Below are 17,058 nucleotides of genomic sequence, written 5' to 3'. Positions count from 1 at the left end.
TGACATTAACCACTGCAGTTCAATTTAATTTCATTTTTATTTGTATTGTGCCTCTGAGACGGTCTCAGCCTGATTCTGCAGGCAGTTTCAAGCGACAGTGGTAAAGTGTGACATTGCTTTTTGAAAGTTCTGACACTTTTGTGAAGCGTTATTAGGAAACCGTATTGTTTTATCAGCATGTTAGCATCAGCCCTAAATGCTCCTTTTCCCTCTTTTGTTGATGTCGGATTAACTCTGGATCAAACCAAGAACATTATAGTGCACAATTATTTGCAAAGTTAGCAGAGCATCAATTTAGCAACACAGAAGCAAATTTGGTGACAGGCTTTGACTCGTGTTTTCGTTTAGACATTACAGGGAATGAGCGGCAGTTCTGCAGGAAGCTGAACTAGCGCTGCACCATCGATTGTAAATTTCAGTTCTCATTCATTGTCTTGTTGATCCAGCTCAGGTAGTTGGCGATGCTGGTGTAGACCCCGTATGTTCCCTCACGACCACAGTCAATCCCCCAGCTGACGATCCCGGCGGCCCAGAAGCGGTTGTTGTTGCTCATGGAGAACGGACTTCCGCTGTCGCCCTGGCAGGAGTCCCTCCCTCCTTCAGGGAACCCGGCACAAAACATGTTATCTGACAGAAGCGGTGTATTTGGATTTTTGCTTCTCTCCACGGCGATTGAAGCTCTGCATATCTCCTGGTCCACCACGGGAAGCTCCACATACTTCAACCTGTTTGTCAGAATCTTTCGATTTTGGTCGTTTGTGACTCCAAAGCCTGACACGATGCTGCAAACCAAGAAGAGAGACTTCAACAGACGCCTCTGTTGATCCGGAGAGTTTTGAATACAATCGTTTCCTTACCCCATATGGCCATTAACCAGCGTAGAGCCCCCTTCCGGCAGACATATTGGCATAACTGAGATGCTGAATGTGAGCGGGTGTTCCAGCCTTAACAAGGCAATATCATTGTTGAAGTCAACCAACCCGGGGTTGGCGTAGCCGGGGTGGATGTGGATCGAGGCAGGGTACACGGCAGAGGTTGGCAGGGTATCAATAACATTGAGTCCCATGAAAATCTGCAAATCATGGCAGGAAATAAGTGATGCAGTCACAGCTGAAGTATGACTAGATATGATCCAGGTCGCTCACCCGCACGTTGTTTGATAAAATCGGGCCTTCTCTGCTTGTGAGGACGTGAGCCGCGGTCAGAACCCAGCGGTCTGCTATTATCATACCGCCTGCTCTGTTACCGTTGATGCTTAAAAGCACCTGCCAGGGGATGCTGTTGGGTTCGGCGTTATTGCCCCCGATGATTCTCTGATGGCCAGTGAGGGGGTTCATCGACATGCCACAGACTAAATGGAATGGACGTATTTAATGAGTTTCATCCACTAATTCATTTCCTGCTTGGACAAACTGTTGAGAAATACCTGGCAGACATGTCGGGGGGACGATCAGGTCTTCATTTGATCTCCACCTTCTGTCTGGGTCACAGGTGAAGCGAACTGAGACGGCAGAACACAGAGGCTCATAACTGGACTCCAGCATTACATTTAGGAGTGGAATATATAAATATCTCACCCTCGTTTCCTCCAAGAAAGTTGTAAAACGGCTCATTGCAGTGATACTCGATTACAGATTGGTACTGGTTGAGCATCCCGGACAGAAATTGGAACCCTCCGTTCAGCAACATTTTGGGTTCTCCACAGTCAGTTACTGCAGAGAGACATTACCACACTGATGGAAACGTACAGCACCCAGCAAAAGTTGGAGGTGTCTGGCAGACTTAGGGACTCGTACTGTGGCACTCTGGCAGAGGGAGGTGCCACTGCCTGTTGCTTTGGCACATAGCAGAGAAGCTGGGGAGCTCTTCCCCATCCTAACAGGAAGAAATGAAAGATGGGAAATATCAGTGCAATGTGTGAGTCAAGGTGCGACACAAAGGTTACTTTCACCTCACCATCATCAGCTTATAACCTGTGTCACAGCGCACGTAGATGTAGTCCCGGTAGAGGTACCGGCTCAGGGAGGGGGTGACCCTGCCGTTGGTTAAGGTGCCTGGAAATGGACACTCCACCCCTGAAGTACAGAGCAGACGTAACATCAACCACACACCCAATGATTCAATCACCCAATGGAAGAAAAAAGTGATTAGAATAGTACTTCTCATGGTACTTATGCGTGAAAACAGCACTGCTGGTTATTTTTTAATATTATCTTCCGTGATATACTTGATAAAGTTGACATTTGTGTCTCACTGTGGGTGCTGTAGTCCAGGCTCCAGCCTCTGCTCCAGCCGTCACTATCAATATAGTAGTCCAGAGTCACGGTGCTGGAGTTCGTGTTGATCAAGCCTGGACTCTTTTCCCCACACAGCTTCACTGACCCTCGACCAGGAATGGTTACCTGTTAGCAGAGGTGACGGCAAATTTGGCCTCTTTGGGATTATTCCATCATATTTGCTGTGACGGCTCATCACCTGCAGCCAGTGGTAAAGACAGTCTGGACCCTGGTCTGTGATGGTGCTCTCGATCTGAAAGTTGTCACTGAAGTTCAAAGAGACGGTGAAGCCGGCCGGTACCGAAATGATGTACTGACAGGTCAGGGCTTGGTGTTCTGGATTAGGGTATCCTGGACTGGCCAAGTGCCCTTCTGGTTCACTAAATAGACCATCATTGCAGGACACTGACAAACAGACGTAGTTTCACTCATCTATCCTCTGCTGAATGGCACTAAAAGCACCACTACTTAACACCTTACTCACACACGCACGTGCGCTGATCGGACCGAAGCTTATAGCCATGGTGGCAGGAACACATGTATTTGCCGAGGGTGTTGAGGCAGATCTGGGGACAGAGAAGTCCTTTGTCTTCCTCGGGCTCTGCCGCACACTCGTCTATGTCTGATGACAGGAGAGTTGACACAAGTGTTACGGCGGTGAGGGCGGTGAAGCTGAGCTGAGAGACGTGATGAAGCCCACCTATGGCCTGGTAGTGAGCCAGGAAGCCCACGTTTTGGTGGCGCTCTGGGTTGGTGCTGTCCGTCTTGAAAATAAGGGTGAGAGTGTTGCCTGGAGACAACAGGGGCTCCGAGCCGGGATGATTCCCGTCGGCAGAATTCTCATTCCCACAAAACTTTCCCAGAACTTCACCATTGAAGAGAACCTGCAGGAGCATGTAAGGAACATTACACCACGAGGAAAGGTCGTTTCTTCCACCTGCAACGATAAAGAATGCGACTGCACAGATTTAGTCAAAACCCAAAGTTGCATTGTTAGCTGTTGATGTTTAAAAAAAGGGGAAAATCTTTTTGTAGCACCACTGGTATTAGAACATGTAAATGGAGTTCTGACTGTGAGGGCGTCGTAGTGGCAGCCTGCAGAGGCCTCAATGTCCAAGTGTGTGAAGGTAATTCGGATCTGAAACCCCTCAGGCACATGTAGGTCCCACTGCTCCTGCAGGTTGGGGGCGTAAGGCTGGGGGTACTGGGGCGACCTGACCTCTCCATACATTTGTGGCTCTGTCTCCAGCAGCGGCCAGCACAGGCCCGCTGTCACATACAGAAAGCTGGAAAGGTTTGTAGATAGAGAGAGTTTGATCTGTTAATCAGTTGTCCACCGCCGAGCTGCTGGTCCAAAGTTGATGTAAAGAGAAAAGGACTGAATGTTGTCGTCATACAAGACTCTCAAGCATGTATATACGTTTAAAACCGACCGCCCCGGTCATCAGATGAACTCTACTATATCTATAATGTACATTAAACAAAACAATGAGAAGCAGCAGATCCTATAATGGGAATGGAGTTCCACACAGAAGAAGTCACCTCACCGAACATTACAAGTGAAACAATCAGTAAATGAATTCCTCAGAGCTTACCAGAGGATACAGCAGAAACATCCCATCATTGCACTCAATTCTACAGCTCAATCCTACACAAACTCTTCTGCGAACCTCTCAGAAAACTGAAAACATTCTGGCCACAATGGCTTTTGTTTGCAGAGTGTAGCAACACCGTGTTGATGCCGGGAATATGCCCTGTTTATTTTGGCAAAATCAGATGAAAGCTTGACTTTGAATTCTGAGAGTTGATGTTTCAAACCCTAGCAAAATAAAGTAAGAATGTCCAAATAATGTCACCATTATCCCCTCTTAGTCATTTCATTTTATTGTTATTATTCGTGTTGTTTTGATTTTTTATCTACTCAGTTTTTGTAATGAAATGAGCAACTTTGAACGACCTTTTTTATGTCGTGTTTAAATATTTTATATTATAAATAAAAGTCTATTGCACTAGAGGGAGCTATTACATATGTGCCTATATTTTTCTATACATTTTCACACATTTGGTTCTCTGGAGACCTGTAGATCGTCCGATAATGTCTGACCTTCACAGTGACTATTATTTCAATCTTAACACACATTCTATAGCTTGAAGACCTAAATGCTACATACCTAATGAGGACTTTGCAAATGTCTCGCGTTTCCACTGTGTTGAAACAGGGTGATTTGTAAAACATTCAATGTTTTTTTTTTTAATCCAAGAGAAAATCCACCACACTAGAAAGCAAGAGTTTTATTTGTACTTGTAGCCTATAATACCCATGGTGTTTGCTATATGGATAAACAAAAAAATCAATGTTTTGTCTTTAAATCTTTTTTTTTCCAACACAAGTTGACTTATGAATGAATGGAACAATATGAATGAATTCATCATCTTGCAGCATTAATAAGTTGAATCAGGTGTGAAAGCAGCGAGTATTTCCTCCCTCATCTTTAAGAGTTGTTGTCTATTGTCTTCTTAATCCAGTCTATATAATTCTTCACTTTGGTGTAATAACCCTTATACATCCGCTGACGACAGGGGGGGCCCCAGGACACAATGCCGCTCAGATAAAAAGGCCCTTTTCCATTGCCCAGCATAGGAGTGGTAAACGGCCCCCCACTGTCATGCCGGCAGCTGTCCATCCCTTCCGCTCCAGCACAGAACATGTTATCAGTGAAAACCATCCGCTTGCTGCCTGATATGTAGGGTACATCGTTGCACTTGGCGAGGGAGTAGACGCCGACGTGGGCGTATTTTAGGCTGTAGGATGTGTCCAACCTGCCGTCGGCCTGTCGCTCTGTGATCCCCCAGCCCGACACGGTGCCGAGCTCATTTTCAACCAAGCTCATGTTGGCTGGGGGCAGACAGATCGGAATCAGGTTGGGGCCTAAATTTACCCTGGAATTGAACTTTACAAGAGCAATGTCGCGTCGAAATTGGTGCGGATTTCAGATCCCGAGGCGAAGTTGGGATGAATGATGATTTTTTCACTCTCCATGACGACCTCATTATTTGAGATGGACCTCGCGTTGACCAGTCCGCCGTAAATACGCAAAGTGTCTTCCTGTATGTTCTCCACAACGTGAGCTGCGGTGACGGCCCACCGGTCGTTGATCAGCGACGCTCCGCCTTTTCTGGGATATTTATCAACAGTTGCCATGGCAATTCTCCCAGATTTGCATCCGTACCTCCCAAAATTCGCCCTGTCCCCATGAGGTGGACGTCAGGCTTCCCACATGCTGGAAAAAAGAAATAAATAATAAAATGACATCAATTAGAGCAATTTATGTGATTAAAATACAAAGGCAAGCCTTGAAGGTTTACCCTCCGTGCATTTCGGCATCTCTGTGTTGCCTCCAGCTGATATCCATTCGCCATCAGCATTGCAAGTGTACGTGTCTGGAAGGATGAAGAAAATTGTGCTAATCGAGTGACATGTGATTTAGAAGTGTGATGCTGCCAGATGGGAATTACCATCCCCTTCCAGTGTGTAGTACTTTGAACTGCATTTAAAATTGATCTGATCTTTGTACACAGTCTTTCCTGTCTTTGGCTGCACCAGCTGAAGAATTCCGTCTTCTGGGATATTGGGAAAACCGCAGTCCACCGCTACACAAGAGAATGCGAGAGAAAAGTTTTTCTCCAAAAACCAGGAAGTGAGAGTGAAGCGAGAATAACTGAGCTACAGTCACACTCACGTTCACAGGCGTAACTGGGAAACCAGTTTCCTGTTCTCTGACATGTCGTCACATATTCCGAAGTCATGGATAAGCTATTCTGCACCTTTTTAAACAGAGAAAATCAGTTAATTACAAATGGCTTCAAAGGACGTATTTATTTAATGATCGAGGCCTCACGTTCGCAATGTGGCCCTGACGGCATCTGACTGTGACCGTCTGACCCTGAGAATAATCTGGTTGCTGTGGCGTTGCCGTGGAGTGTGGAGTCACTGCTGCTGGGCACACCTTAGCTGCCCGGAACAATTACAAAAGCCGTGAATTAGCCACATCTTTCAGAACAGTTGCTACTGGTAACGCCGAAGGTGAGAAGGCTTCATTACCTCTGGTTCTGAAGCGGAGAGCAAATCCTTTGTTGGTGCCGAAGCCATCAGAAGCGAAGCGAATGTGGACCTGACTGGAGTGGGTGAGGAAGGGAGACGGGGGAGGTTGTAGCCCACAGAATGACCCCAGATTCCCAGAAGGAGTCTGAATCTGTGAATTTATGCCAGATTTATGACAATATCTGTGCAATAAACATGCACGGGAAGTGCGAAAGGAAAGGGAGTAGGCAGCAAGAAATATCAGCTGACTGTACAAAAATGAAAATGAAGGGAGGGAGTTTTACCATCAAGGCATCGATGCAGTGGCCGTCGGTGCTTTGCTCCACATCGAAGCCTTCAGAGAAGTGCAGCTCCACCTGCAGGTGGTCCTCCACGGACAGAGTGTACAGACAGTCAGCATTCATTGCGTAAGGAGCTGGCCAGGAGGGGCTGGAAATGTCCCCTTTACGCAGCCCCGACAGATCCTCCGAGCAATGCACTGCAATCCCAGGGAGGGTTTGTCATGTAAGGACCAGGACTACACAATGTGCCTGTCCCGTCTCATTCTCAACTCAACCTTTACTTATTAGAGCCATTCTCTCTTTCCCTCCCCCACACGAGCTTCTGCTTCCTCCATTTTCCCCAGTTTTCGCTTCCTGTTTCACTTGTGTGAGCATTCGCTGATTTCTCTCATTAGATTCTGGTCTATGGCAGCCTGGGTGTTTTGGTTTTATTTACCAGTGCAAGTGTGGTTGTCCTCCTTCAGGTGGTAACCATGACGACAGGAGCAGTAGTACCCTCCGACGAAGTTGTGGCAGAATTGTGTGCATCTGGCCTCAGAGTCATCCTGGCATTCATCAAAGTCTGAGTGGCAAAGTAAAGAAAGCAGCGTCATTTTAAAGAGGTTGTGGGCATTTGGGTTTGCTGAGACAGAACCAGGCTCTAGAATAGGTCACCAAGACACCTCGGACGACTCTGAAGTGCCCTGTTTTACAGTTTAGGCTCATACGACACAAAATCGGCTCTCCGGGTCATAGAAATACAATGAAAAGCTAGCAGAGGATGCCATTTGGAGTCTTCTTTTCTGTTTCTGACCTTGTTCGGTATAAAAGCCCCTGAAGCCGCTGTGTCTCTTCGTGTTGGAGAAGTCCGAGACAAACAGAAGATTGAGGCAGCCTCCCGGCGAGGACAAAAGGACGGGATTCACGGACGACTGAAGCTCAGCAAATCCTTTTCTGCCACACAGAATGGAGAGGGGCCTTCCATTCGAAAGCACCTGTAACAGAGAGGGAGAGGTGTGAGCGGCAGAACACCACGCTGAGGGTTTTCTCTTGCTTCTTGGGGAGGCCCGACCTTCACGGCATCGTTTTCACAGTTTGGGCTGTCCTCCAGGTCCAGGTGGATGAGTGTGATGGAGATGACGTGACCTTTCCTGGCGCATCGGCTCCAGTTCAAACTGGCGTGCGGCAGGTATCCGCGGGGGTACCCTGGAGACTCCACCCATCCCAACAATATGGAGGAGGCCAAGTGGGAGAACAGCAGAAGGAGCAGACTGAGTTGGAGAGGCATTAAGAAAGTAAAAAATGAGACTGATGAAATGCTTTAAAATAATCAATTTGAAGAATGGAAGTAGCTCAATAACAATAACAATGCTCATGCAATCAGTTTCATTGGCTCTCAGACTATTATTAAAAAAAAGTGCAAACCCACCTCAATCGCAACATTGTGATCCGATCAGATCCCTACCATTAAATAAATAACCTCAAAATCTCTACTTCTCTTTTCTTTGTAATGAAGTTTCTATTTCTCGCCCTTCCCCCTTCGCATTTTGCACACGTAGACATTTTATTAAAAAAAAAAAAAAGTAACTAAGGAGCATCAACATTTTTAGCCCCGTCACACATCACTGGTACAAAAGTTCACTGGGAACAATGGAACATGTGTAAAAGGAAAGGGTGTAGAGGAGAGAGGAAATGTTTCATTGTGCTCTTACTCTATAGGTTCAGCTTCTTTTTTTAAAACCTGAACCTCAGCAGAAACAGGCCTGTGTTTTACTCAGCAGCGATTGGACCCACACAGGAAACAAGGGAGGAAACAAGAGACAAACGAGAGAGTGAGAGAGCGAGAGACACAGAGACGCAGAGGAGGGAAATAAAGCAAAAAAAGGTACCCGGGGGTTTTCCATTTTGCAGGATTAGAAGAGATATGAGAAGCAGGTAACGCAAACTGAGGAGGGGAAAGTCAGAACGAGAGAGGTGGCAGAAGAGCAGACGTCAGAAACAAGTCCAGAGGAAGCTTGAAGCCAACCTAAAGATCGGGTAGACGCTTCCTGAAGAGCCGTAGAGAAAGACAAGGGACTTTAGTTGGAGGGTGGACGCACCGGGGAAGTATTGTCATCACGAGTGCAACGGATGGCTACTGGGAACTGCACAAATGAGGACCAGTACCCCAGTAAAACGGGAGGATGCTGTGGTCGCTGTGGTGCAGGTCAGTCAGCATCATTTACTGACATTTCTTTCATCTTGGGCTTTTTAAAGGTGTTGCTTATCAGCGATCTGGCCTGCCTTAATACTGGGCTGGTCATCTTCTGAGCTGCTCATTTCACCTTCCTCTGCGTCTGCGTCTCGTCAGGCTCGTACGTGGAAGCCGAGTGCGACGGCAACCGGCCGACCAAGTGTGCAAAGTGTGAACACGGTTTTTACACGGCCACAAAGAATCATATGAAGAGCTGTCATCTCTGCAGGGTCTGCAGTTCCAGTAAGTGTGTGTGTGTGTGTGTGAGTGTGTGTGTGTGTGTGTGTGTGTGTGTGTGTGTCCTCTGAGGGACCTGTGAGCTGAAACCATCCTGTGTCTTTGATAAACGCGCGCTCAGACTTGTGAATACACGCACACAAAAAAGGATTGGCCGCCCTGTAGGGCCCCCGTGCAAGAACCTCCCGTCTTATTATTATTATTGTTATTTTTCTTGTTTACATGGAAACTGAGGCTGGAGCTGTTGAAAGGATGATGGGTGGATGGATGGGTGGATGATGGATGGGTGGATGATGGATGGATGGATGATGGATGGGTGGATGATGGATGGATGGGTGGATGATGGATGGATGGGTGGATGGATGGATGGATGGGTGGATGATGGATGGATGGATGTTGGATGGGTGGATGATGGATGGATGGATGTTGGATGGATGGATGGATGGATGATGGAGGGGTGGATGGATGGATGATGGAGGGGTGGATGGATGGATGATGGAGGGGTGGATGGATGGATAGGTGGATGATGGATGGGTGGATGGGTGGATGGATGGATGGATGATGGAGGGGTGGATGGATGGATGATGGAGGGGTGGATGGATGGATAGGTGGATGATGGATGGATGGATGATGGAGGGGTGGATGGGTGGATGGGAATCTAAAAGCACATTAACTACTCGTCCTTTTTTCGGATCAAATGCTGACGCTCGTTAGTGAATCCAGGTTCTCCCTCTTCGGGAGACTTGATCCCTCTAAAAGCTTCTCTGTGGGTCTTCCAGACAGCAACCAGAGGACACTGAAGGAATGCAGCCCTCAGGAGGACACCGTGTGTACGTGCACGACGGGGTTCTACTGCAGCAACCATAAATGCGAGCACTGCCAGCCGGTCCTCCACTGTCCCCCGGGCGAAGGAGTCACGTCTCTCGGTAGGTTCCATCCGGAAATGGGGATTAAATGATCCCAACGTGCAGTTGCATTATTCCCCAACGAGGTCCAAATTAGTGAGACTGTCCCTGTGCGTCCTGCAGCGTCCCACACCAACAACACGGTCTGTGCTCCCTGTAAGGACGGCACCTACAGCAACGTGACAGACTTCTCCTCCCCCTGTCGTCAACACACCAGGTCAGAACCAGCTCCGTAGAAATGCGTCCGGATCTTCGTCTTCCTTCCGGTTTCTTTACGCCTGCGTCAGTTTTCTGTTTCTGGAGTTTTCAAATGTACACAAGAGGAACTAAAATCAGCTTAGTTCAGTATTGAGCCCTTGTGTGTTTGGGGTATAAACATGTTGGGTTATTTGCAGGTGCGAAGACTTTGGGAGAGAGCTGAGCATCCCGGGAACGTCCGGAAGGGACGCGGTGTGCGGCGGCTACAAATCTCGTAGGTTTTTTTTCTTCCAAACACGATTCTGAAATTTCAATTGCGGCTGGAAACTGTCGAGATCTGAATGAGGCAGCGGGCCGCCACTCTGGCGCCTCCTCCTTTGCTCCTTGGATTCATTCAGTCGTTTCTCTTCGGCGCTTCATCGATGTTTTGAAAACGTAGTTTGACCAAAGCTCGTTTAGATGACGCAGGAATGAGGTATGTTTTTAATGTATGAACTGGAGGTATTTTCCAATCGCGGCTCTAACTGACTTTGAAGGATTGTGATGAACGACCACGAATCACCAGGCAAACGTATTAAAATGGATGTTTTGCGTCTCCGTTGCAGAGTGGTCACTGGGCGCTGCCCGCCGGTCTGTGGGCCGGACTCGTGGTGACCGCGCTCATCCTGTTCGGTCTCATTTCTGCTGGAGGCTGAAACGCAAGTCGTCACGATCAGGTGTGTGCACGGCGTGACGCCTAACCTGTGTGGCCGTGACACACACGGCAGTCGTCGCGCTGTTCTCAAGTCCCGACGCAGGGGCAACCAAATCAATGCGGGGTCGCGTGCCCACACACCGAAAGTCTGAGGGCCACAACCAGCGCCTCGCACTTTCCTCAGAACTTACAGTTTGAAGGTTTCTGCTCTCGCCCACTGTTTCCTTTTACTGGCAATGCGCTCAGAAACTGTACCCGGGCCTGTTGCATCATATTCAAAGGTTACTGGGACGGGTTCCCTTGTAGAATGTTCAACCCAGACAGGATAAGTGTGAAGACAAACAGCCCGACGAAACGGGGAAAGCCACATCCTGCGCATATTCAAACTAGCACACTTGTTTTGGTCTACTGGGAGGAACATTTTACAAGCAGCCGAGTCATAGTGAAAAGCAGCGCGGCTCTTTCATGACAGTCACGGTTGTTATGGATGACGTTCAGTGGTTTTTACACGCCGCATTTCCAGCAAAGCAACGCGCCACTGGTGGAATCTACAGACGCTGAAAAGAGAACAGAGAGCGCATGTTCTCTTCCTGCAAACTGTACAGGAAGATTCTGTCATTTCAGTGACAGAAGCAAGTTTTTTTTAATAGAAATCCAGGGAGAGATCCAGTACATGCTAGGCTTCTTTCTTTTACAGCTCTATATAAGAAGCTCAGAAATTCAAGAACATGTGCTCACTGGTTTGCTTGTTTTCCCGATTTAAGCTGCCATATCGGCCTTTCCTGGGGAGCCGAAGCGCTTTAGAGTCGCCGGCCCCGTTGCCGTCCTGACTATATGAACACGTTTACAGGGCGAACTCTAAAACGTAGAAATGTTTTTTTGGATTCCGCCCATTTGTTTTACATGTAATTTCATGGCAGGAAGCGGGAGGCTTTGCGTAAAGATCGGAGCACTTCTTGGACTGCTTCTGTAGTTTCTAATCTGACTCGGTTTCAGCCGTCCATGTAGGCACCCCGGACACTGCGCACGTTTCAACTAATTCAATGCACAGGCCGGAAATTTGCATTCGGGTAAATACCAAATGACTTTGTTGGTCCGGGTTAAGACAAGCCCATGTTTGCTTCCTGCGCAGGAAGTCTGCCTCTTCAGCGTTACATTCGACCTCTCATTGGGTCGCCACCCTTGAAACAGTCGTTTTGTACCACAGCGCCACCTTTAGGCGAACCGGTAATGACAGGCGAGTCGTTGCTGACGCGCACGAATCTGCGTTCTCAGATACAACATGCATGAGTTTACGATTTCATTGTTGCAAAAATGATGTAGAATTATTTCCCCCCCTTCAGTATTCAGCCCCATCGTGCCCGTCACCATGGTTGATGTGATCCCAGCAGCACCAGACAGTTTGCTGAAAGATTACCGGCCGCAGATCTGCGCAGTGGACGGCTGCGATTTACCGGTTTATAGCGCAGGTAATAAACCCTCCGCGAGCGCCTGCTTGCGTGGGCATTAGCAGTTGCACGGGGCCACTGATGACCTCCAATAATCACCGTAATGTTTCCTCCTCAGATCACTATATGGTTCATGGCTGCGCGGCCGACTCTCAGGACAGCTGCCAATCTATAACCGCGCTGAAGACTTCGCACTTTTCCACGGAATCCAGCCACGGAAATGGAATCACTGGACACTGCAAACCGGCAACTTCCACCGGTCAATTTCAGAGCCACAAGAAGACGAGTGGTGTGGAACATGATTGGTTAATGATTTTTTATTAATCATTAGCAATGATTCCCTCCAGTTTAGTACGCGTGCGTTTGGCCCTCGTTGCATGTGACATTTTGCTGCCCCCTGGTGGCCAGTAATGGAAGGGTCATCTTTAGACTGAATGGCGCAGCTCTACTTGAATTATTTTTTTAAATAATGTTTTATGTTTTTAGGGTCTTTAGAGGTAAAGGCGGCGCACTGTGTATTTTAAGCCAATTTTATGTTAACTTTATGTAAGAATAAGAGAATGTGTCTTATTATCTTTTTTTAAACCCACTCTCACTTCAAGACCAAATCCATAAATAAATACCTTCACATTGTATGGGTCATTTATCGGTATCTACGAAACATTTACTGATTGGGAATGTGGCAGATGTTCTGGCTGTGCCATTAACATTAAACACTAAGTGCTACACACCCACCATCCTTTCAATATAGAGTTTACTTTATAATCAATAAACATCCAGACACATATCTGGTGCAAACATTGATAAGGAGGAGTTTATTGGAGTCCAGGGAACAGCTGGAGTTTGACTTCACAGGGATGGAAACAGGTGTCAGACGCCGTTAAAAGCTTCTGCTTATAAAGGGCCACGTTGATAAAAGGGGATTAAAAATGGTCATAAGAAACATAAAAAATACTCCTGCTAATTATGGGATTGGCAGTTTTCTGCAATCATGATCTGACCCCATGTCAGTGAAAACATATGACACAAATAAGAACATTTGCACAATTATCATCAGGCACGCTGAGTCTTCATTATGGTTTAACACTACGACTACCAACACTGAGCAGCACTCGGACCAAGTTCGGAACTATATTTTACTTCATGAACAAATGTTTGCTTTCCTCCAAAACTCATTTTACTTAACTTCACTTCAGTTGGCCTTCTTGAAGACTTGCTTGGCGACCACTCCCTGAACTCTCATCTCCTGTAGAGGAAAAGAAATAGATCTTCAAGAAAAAGGTGGAGGAGAGTGAAAAATCAATGACACCAGCTCAGTGAGCGGCGCAGAAACCAGGGCGACCGATCCACTTTCCCCTCCCTCGCCTCATCCTTTAGCTCCTAATCCAGCTTCCTGCTCCCCTCCGCCCCTTGTCTAACCGGCTCTACCATCAGGATCATCCTCGGTGGTATTTCTTTAATAGTGTTCTCCGGAGGTTTGGACGCCACGGTGGCTTTGTCCTCGCCGCAGAGGTGACGAGGAATCCTTTCCTGATTGGTTACATTCAATCCCCCGGGGCAACCGATCACGTAGACAAGTTTTTGTTTTTTTCCAGGAAATGGACTCCAATGAAAGGTGTGTGTGTGTGTGTGGGTTGGGGGGGGGAGGATGGGGGGGGGGGGGGGAACAGCTGCACAGAGCATCTTTTTTAAGGGAAAGCTTTTTTTAGAGACTTTCAAACGTTGCCTTATTTGCATGTTCTCCCCTCGGTGAGCATCGGATTTGGCCTCTTTTCCCTCCTTTTGTATTGTCATTTTCCTGGTACCCCCCCCCACCTTCCCCCTTCCCCTCACCCCCGTTATAAAATCCTCACCAAATGCAGCTTGTCTCCCTCCAGCCAGTGTGTCCAGCCTCGTCCTTCTTTCTCGCCTTGTTGCACACAGACCAGGCTGTCTCCGTCCCAGCTCACCGTGGTCTGAAACAAGCAGAGGTGACGTTTGTACGAGGCTCAGCCTGAAGCGAAGGAGCGAAACAGTTCAAGACCGCAGTACTTTTGCAACTTTTAGGGTTTAGGGTTAGAGTTTAGGGGTTAGGGGGTTAGGGTTTAGAGTTTAGGGGTTAGGGGTTAGGGTTTAGGGTTTAGGGTTAGGGGTTTAGGAGTTAAGGGTTTAGAGTTTAGGGGTTAGGGTTTTGAGGTTAGGGTTTGAGGTAGGTTAGGGTTTAGGGTTAGGGTTTGGGTTAGGGTTAGGGTTTGAGGTTAGGGTTAGGGTTTGAGGTTAGGGTTTAGGGTTTGAGGTTAGGGTTAGGGTTGGGTTTGAGGTTAGGGTTTAGGGTTAGGGTTAGGGTTTAGGGTTAGGGTTTGAGGTTAGGGTTAGGGTTTGGGTTAGGGTTTGAGGTTAGGGTTTGAGGTTAGGGTTAGGGTTTGGGTTAGGGTTAGGGTTTGAGGTTAGGGTTAGGGTTTAGGGTTAGGGTTGAGGTTAGGGTTAGGGTTAGGGTTTGAGGTTAGGGTTTAGGGTTAGGGTTAGGGTTAGGGTTTGGGTTAGGGTTGAGGTTAGGGTTTGAGGTTAGGGTTAGGGTTTAGGGTTAGGGTTTGAGGTTAGGGTTAGGGTTTAGGGTTAGGGTTTGAGGTTAGGGTTAGGGTTTGAGGTTAGGGTTTGAGGTTAGGGTTAGGGTTAGGGTTTGAGGTTAGGGTTTGAGGTTAGGGTTGGGTTAGGGTTTGAGGTTAGGGTTTGAGGTTAGGGTTAGGGTTTAGGGTTAGGGTTTGAGGTTAGGGTTAGGGTTTAGGGTTTGAGGTTAGGGTTAGGGTTTAGGGTTAGGGTTTGAGGTTAGGGTTAGGGTTTAGCGTTTCTCTCCGCGAGGCTGAGAAACTCTTTATTCGTGCAGAATTTAAGCAGGAAGAGATGATTACATCACACACAGAGAGAAAGACATCGGTCACAGCGGTCGGGGGACAGAGACAAAGGCTGAGATTTCTTTGTTTTCAAAGTTCAAAGACTGTTCATCCACACAGACCTGACAGGTACGACCGTCCACCGGCCCAAGATCTTCGGTAAACTCTTCCCCTATGCTGAAATCCATGTCAAAGTTCCTAAATGTGGTGCTGGTGCGGATCTTCATGGCTCCCGAGGCCGGATCGTGGGCGATCTCTTTGGTGGGCTTCAACAGACACACGATCTTCCTCAGAGGAAAGCTAATATCTGAGAGGAGAGATCAAAGCACAGGGATCATCAGAGACACAGTCACGAAGATGGTGACTTCATCGCACTAAAATGTGCAGCTGCAAGTGAGCGTGATCTAAATTGTGAAATCAAAGCATTACTACTTTCTTCAGAAGATTCGGGGGTCGTAAAATGGGGCCCTGCGACGGTGGCTGGGTCGCATTTTCCGGAACTAGAGAAGCAGTGAAATCAGGCGTCCGCCTCACCTAAACCTTCGAGGTACGCGTCCATGTTGTGCTGCTCCACCATATGATAGGTGCCGGAGTAGTCGGGCTTGGACATGTTCTCCCTCCCCAGAGAGCAGGCGGCTCCAATGCTCGGCTCGTCTTCCCTCCTGCCTTTCTTTGCTCCACTCTGGATCCGATGTCAGTTCCGCGGACGCACAACCGCTGCACGACGCACAGACGCGCAACAAGCCTCAAGAGCTCCGCTCGTCTTTTCTCCGGACTTTGTGCAGCTGCGGGGGAAATCAGCTCTGACTGGAGTTTCTGCAGAAGCACAGGGAGGAGGAGGAGTGGGAGACGGTGTGGGGGTGTGGGGGGTTGGCCACCCAGCACCCAGTGGGAGGGAGAGGCGGCGCTTTACTGGTCAGGAGAGGAGAAAGAGCCGCTGGGCTGCAAAAGTCGCCTCCTTACTTGACTTAGTGAGTCAATCATTGACCCGAATCCTTCTGTCTATAGAGTGATACTGATAAAGTTTCAGTTTTTTAAAATAGACATTCATTTATGTGTAAATGTGCAGAAAAACAATATAGATCGATAAAAGGTTCAGCTTTTCCATGTCCTGCTGTCATTAAAGTCGATATTTGCTAACACATTAGTTCCTAATGCTTTTCATATGTAGTGTATCTTAGAGAGCCTCTCACATGGTGCAGAAGGCCTATTAGGCCTAATTAGACTCACTCTTTAGATGATGGCACTCGGTGACACAAGGAAAGCGGCCGTTGATTAAATCTGCAAATTTGTGACCTGTTAAATGTTTGAGCTGAGCAGCAACATCAGGAGAGCGACACGCTGGATCTGTTGAAACATGCTTTATTTTTATTTAAAACAACGGCATCAAGAGGACCAAAAGTCATCTAATCGGAGAGGTCACATTTCGATTTCTTTATCTTCACTAAAAAATCTCCAAGACAAAAATAATCTGCATTAATATAAAGAACACGGTGGATGATATATATTCGGAGCCTCTTCTATCTTTTCTTAATTGAGCCGCTCTTCTTGTCGGCCTTTTGCTTCTTTCCATCTTTCTTGGCTTTTGAAAAGTTCTCGTAAACCTCCTCCCTGCTCCTGTTAACACAGAAAGAAGCCGCTCAGGGATCGTTTAGTAATTTGGCTGTTGGGTCCAGCACGAGGCGCGATTAGGACCAGTTGAGCTGGAGAGGTTGACGAAGGGAGCTGCTGCCCGTGAACAGTCGGTCAAAGCTGGAAACGGAAAGAACTCAGAACACCTGAATTAAATGAATTAAGTCTCTCCGGAGGCTCGATGCAGCAGCGACTGCTGCTCC

The 17,058-nt window shown here is 47.6% G+C and overlaps 4 protein-coding genes across 4 annotated transcripts; 1 reads left to right on the top strand and 3 right to left on the bottom strand.

Moving 5' to 3' along the window:
• Window positions 1–18: 18 nt before the first annotated feature.
• Window positions 19–4,029, bottom strand: LOC101072695 (complement C1r-A subcomponent-like). Its single transcript, XM_003966310.3, has 13 exons — window positions 3,872–4,029; window positions 3,349–3,562; window positions 2,977–3,160; window positions 2,761–2,898; window positions 2,476–2,681; window positions 2,255–2,402; window positions 1,957–2,075; window positions 1,797–1,875; window positions 1,578–1,712; window positions 1,427–1,501; window positions 1,146–1,351; window positions 858–1,072; window positions 19–782 (listed from the first exon to the last, which is right to left on the bottom strand). The coding sequence occupies exons 1-13, from the start codon at window positions 3,898–3,900 to the stop codon at window positions 416–418; spliced, it is 2,115 nt and encodes a 704-aa protein (XP_003966359.3). The 5' UTR covers window positions 3,901–4,029; the 3' UTR covers window positions 19–415.
• Window positions 4,030–4,553: 524 nt separating this feature from the next.
• Window positions 4,554–8,130, bottom strand: LOC101072918 (complement C1s subcomponent-like). The gene is given in 13 exon segments (XM_029832410.1): window positions 4,554–5,247; window positions 5,250–5,459; window positions 5,462–5,557; window positions 5,643–5,717; window positions 5,793–5,927; window positions 6,017–6,101; window positions 6,176–6,288; window positions 6,379–6,529; window positions 6,663–6,856; window positions 7,096–7,221; window positions 7,453–7,633; window positions 7,711–7,909; window positions 8,068–8,130. Coding segments are annotated over 13 exon segments (2,058 nt in total). The 5' UTR covers window positions 8,082–8,130; the 3' UTR covers window positions 4,554–4,768.
• Window positions 7,893–12,764, top strand: LOC115248669 (tumor necrosis factor receptor superfamily member 5-like). The gene is made up of 9 exons (XM_029832421.1): window positions 7,893–7,933; window positions 8,420–8,844; window positions 8,989–9,114; window positions 9,888–10,034; window positions 10,137–10,230; window positions 10,409–10,485; window positions 12,249–12,374; window positions 12,472–12,642; window positions 12,685–12,764. Exons 2-9 carry the CDS (start codon window positions 8,769–8,771, stop codon window positions 12,762–12,764), a joined length of 897 nt encoding a protein of 298 aa, XP_029688281.1. The 5' UTR covers window positions 7,893–7,933; window positions 8,420–8,768.
• A 631-nt stretch (window positions 12,765–13,395) lies between these two features.
• LOC115248666 (retinol-binding protein 1-like) lies at window positions 13,396–16,032 on the bottom strand. The gene is made up of 4 exons (XM_029832411.1): window positions 15,758–16,032; window positions 15,346–15,530; window positions 14,207–14,308; window positions 13,396–13,599 (listed from the first exon to the last, which is right to left on the bottom strand). Exons 1-4 carry the CDS (start codon window positions 15,831–15,833, stop codon window positions 13,546–13,548), a joined length of 417 nt encoding a protein of 138 aa, XP_029688271.1. The 5' UTR covers window positions 15,834–16,032; the 3' UTR covers window positions 13,396–13,545.
• Between the last annotated feature and the right edge of the window lie 1,026 nt (window positions 16,033–17,058).

Source organism: Takifugu rubripes, unplaced genomic scaffold, assembly GCF_901000725.2.
Source record: "Takifugu rubripes unplaced genomic scaffold, fTakRub1.2, whole genome shotgun sequence".
NCBI classification, from domain to species: Eukaryota; Metazoa; Chordata; class Actinopteri; order Tetraodontiformes; family Tetraodontidae; genus Takifugu; species Takifugu rubripes.
This window is presented reverse-complemented; position numbering and strand designations above follow the sequence as displayed.

Bases quoted from the DNA above. Each gene is read 5' to 3' on its own strand.
- LOC115248669 (XM_029832421.1), top strand. From the start codon at position 8,769: ATGGCTACTGGGAACTGCACAAATGAGGACCAGTACCCCAGTAAAACG. The intron at 10,231-10,408 runs GTCAGAACCAGC...GGTTATTTGCAG, and splicing joins CCCTGTCGTCAACACACCAG to GTGCGAAGACTTTGGGAGAG. The intron at 12,643-12,684 runs GTGTGGAACATG...ATTAATCATTAG, and splicing joins GAGCCACAAGAAGACGAGTG to CAATGATTCCCTCCAGTTTA.
- LOC115248666 (XM_029832411.1), bottom strand. From the start codon at position 15,833: ATGTCCAAGCCCGACTACTCCGGCACCTATCATATGGTGGAGCAGCAC. The intron at 15,531-15,757 runs GTGAGGCGGACG...CTCTCCTCTCAG, and splicing joins CGCGTACCTCGAAGGTTTAG to ATATTAGCTTTCCTCTGAGG. The intron at 14,309-15,345 runs GTCTGTGTGGAT...TGCTTGTTTCAG, and splicing joins TGGACGGTCGTACCTGTCAG to ACCACGGTGAGCTGGGACGG.
- LOC101072695 (XM_003966310.3), bottom strand. From the start codon at position 3,900: ATGATGGGATGTTTCTGCTGTATCCTCTG. The intron at 2,403-2,475 runs GTGATGAGCCGT...CTCTGCTAACAG, and splicing joins GTCTTTACCACTGGCTGCAG to GTAACCATTCCTGGTCGAGG. The intron at 1,713-1,796 runs GTACGAGTCCCT...GTCTCTCTGCAG, and splicing joins CCCTCTGCCAGAGTGCCACA to TAACTGACTGTGGAGAACCC.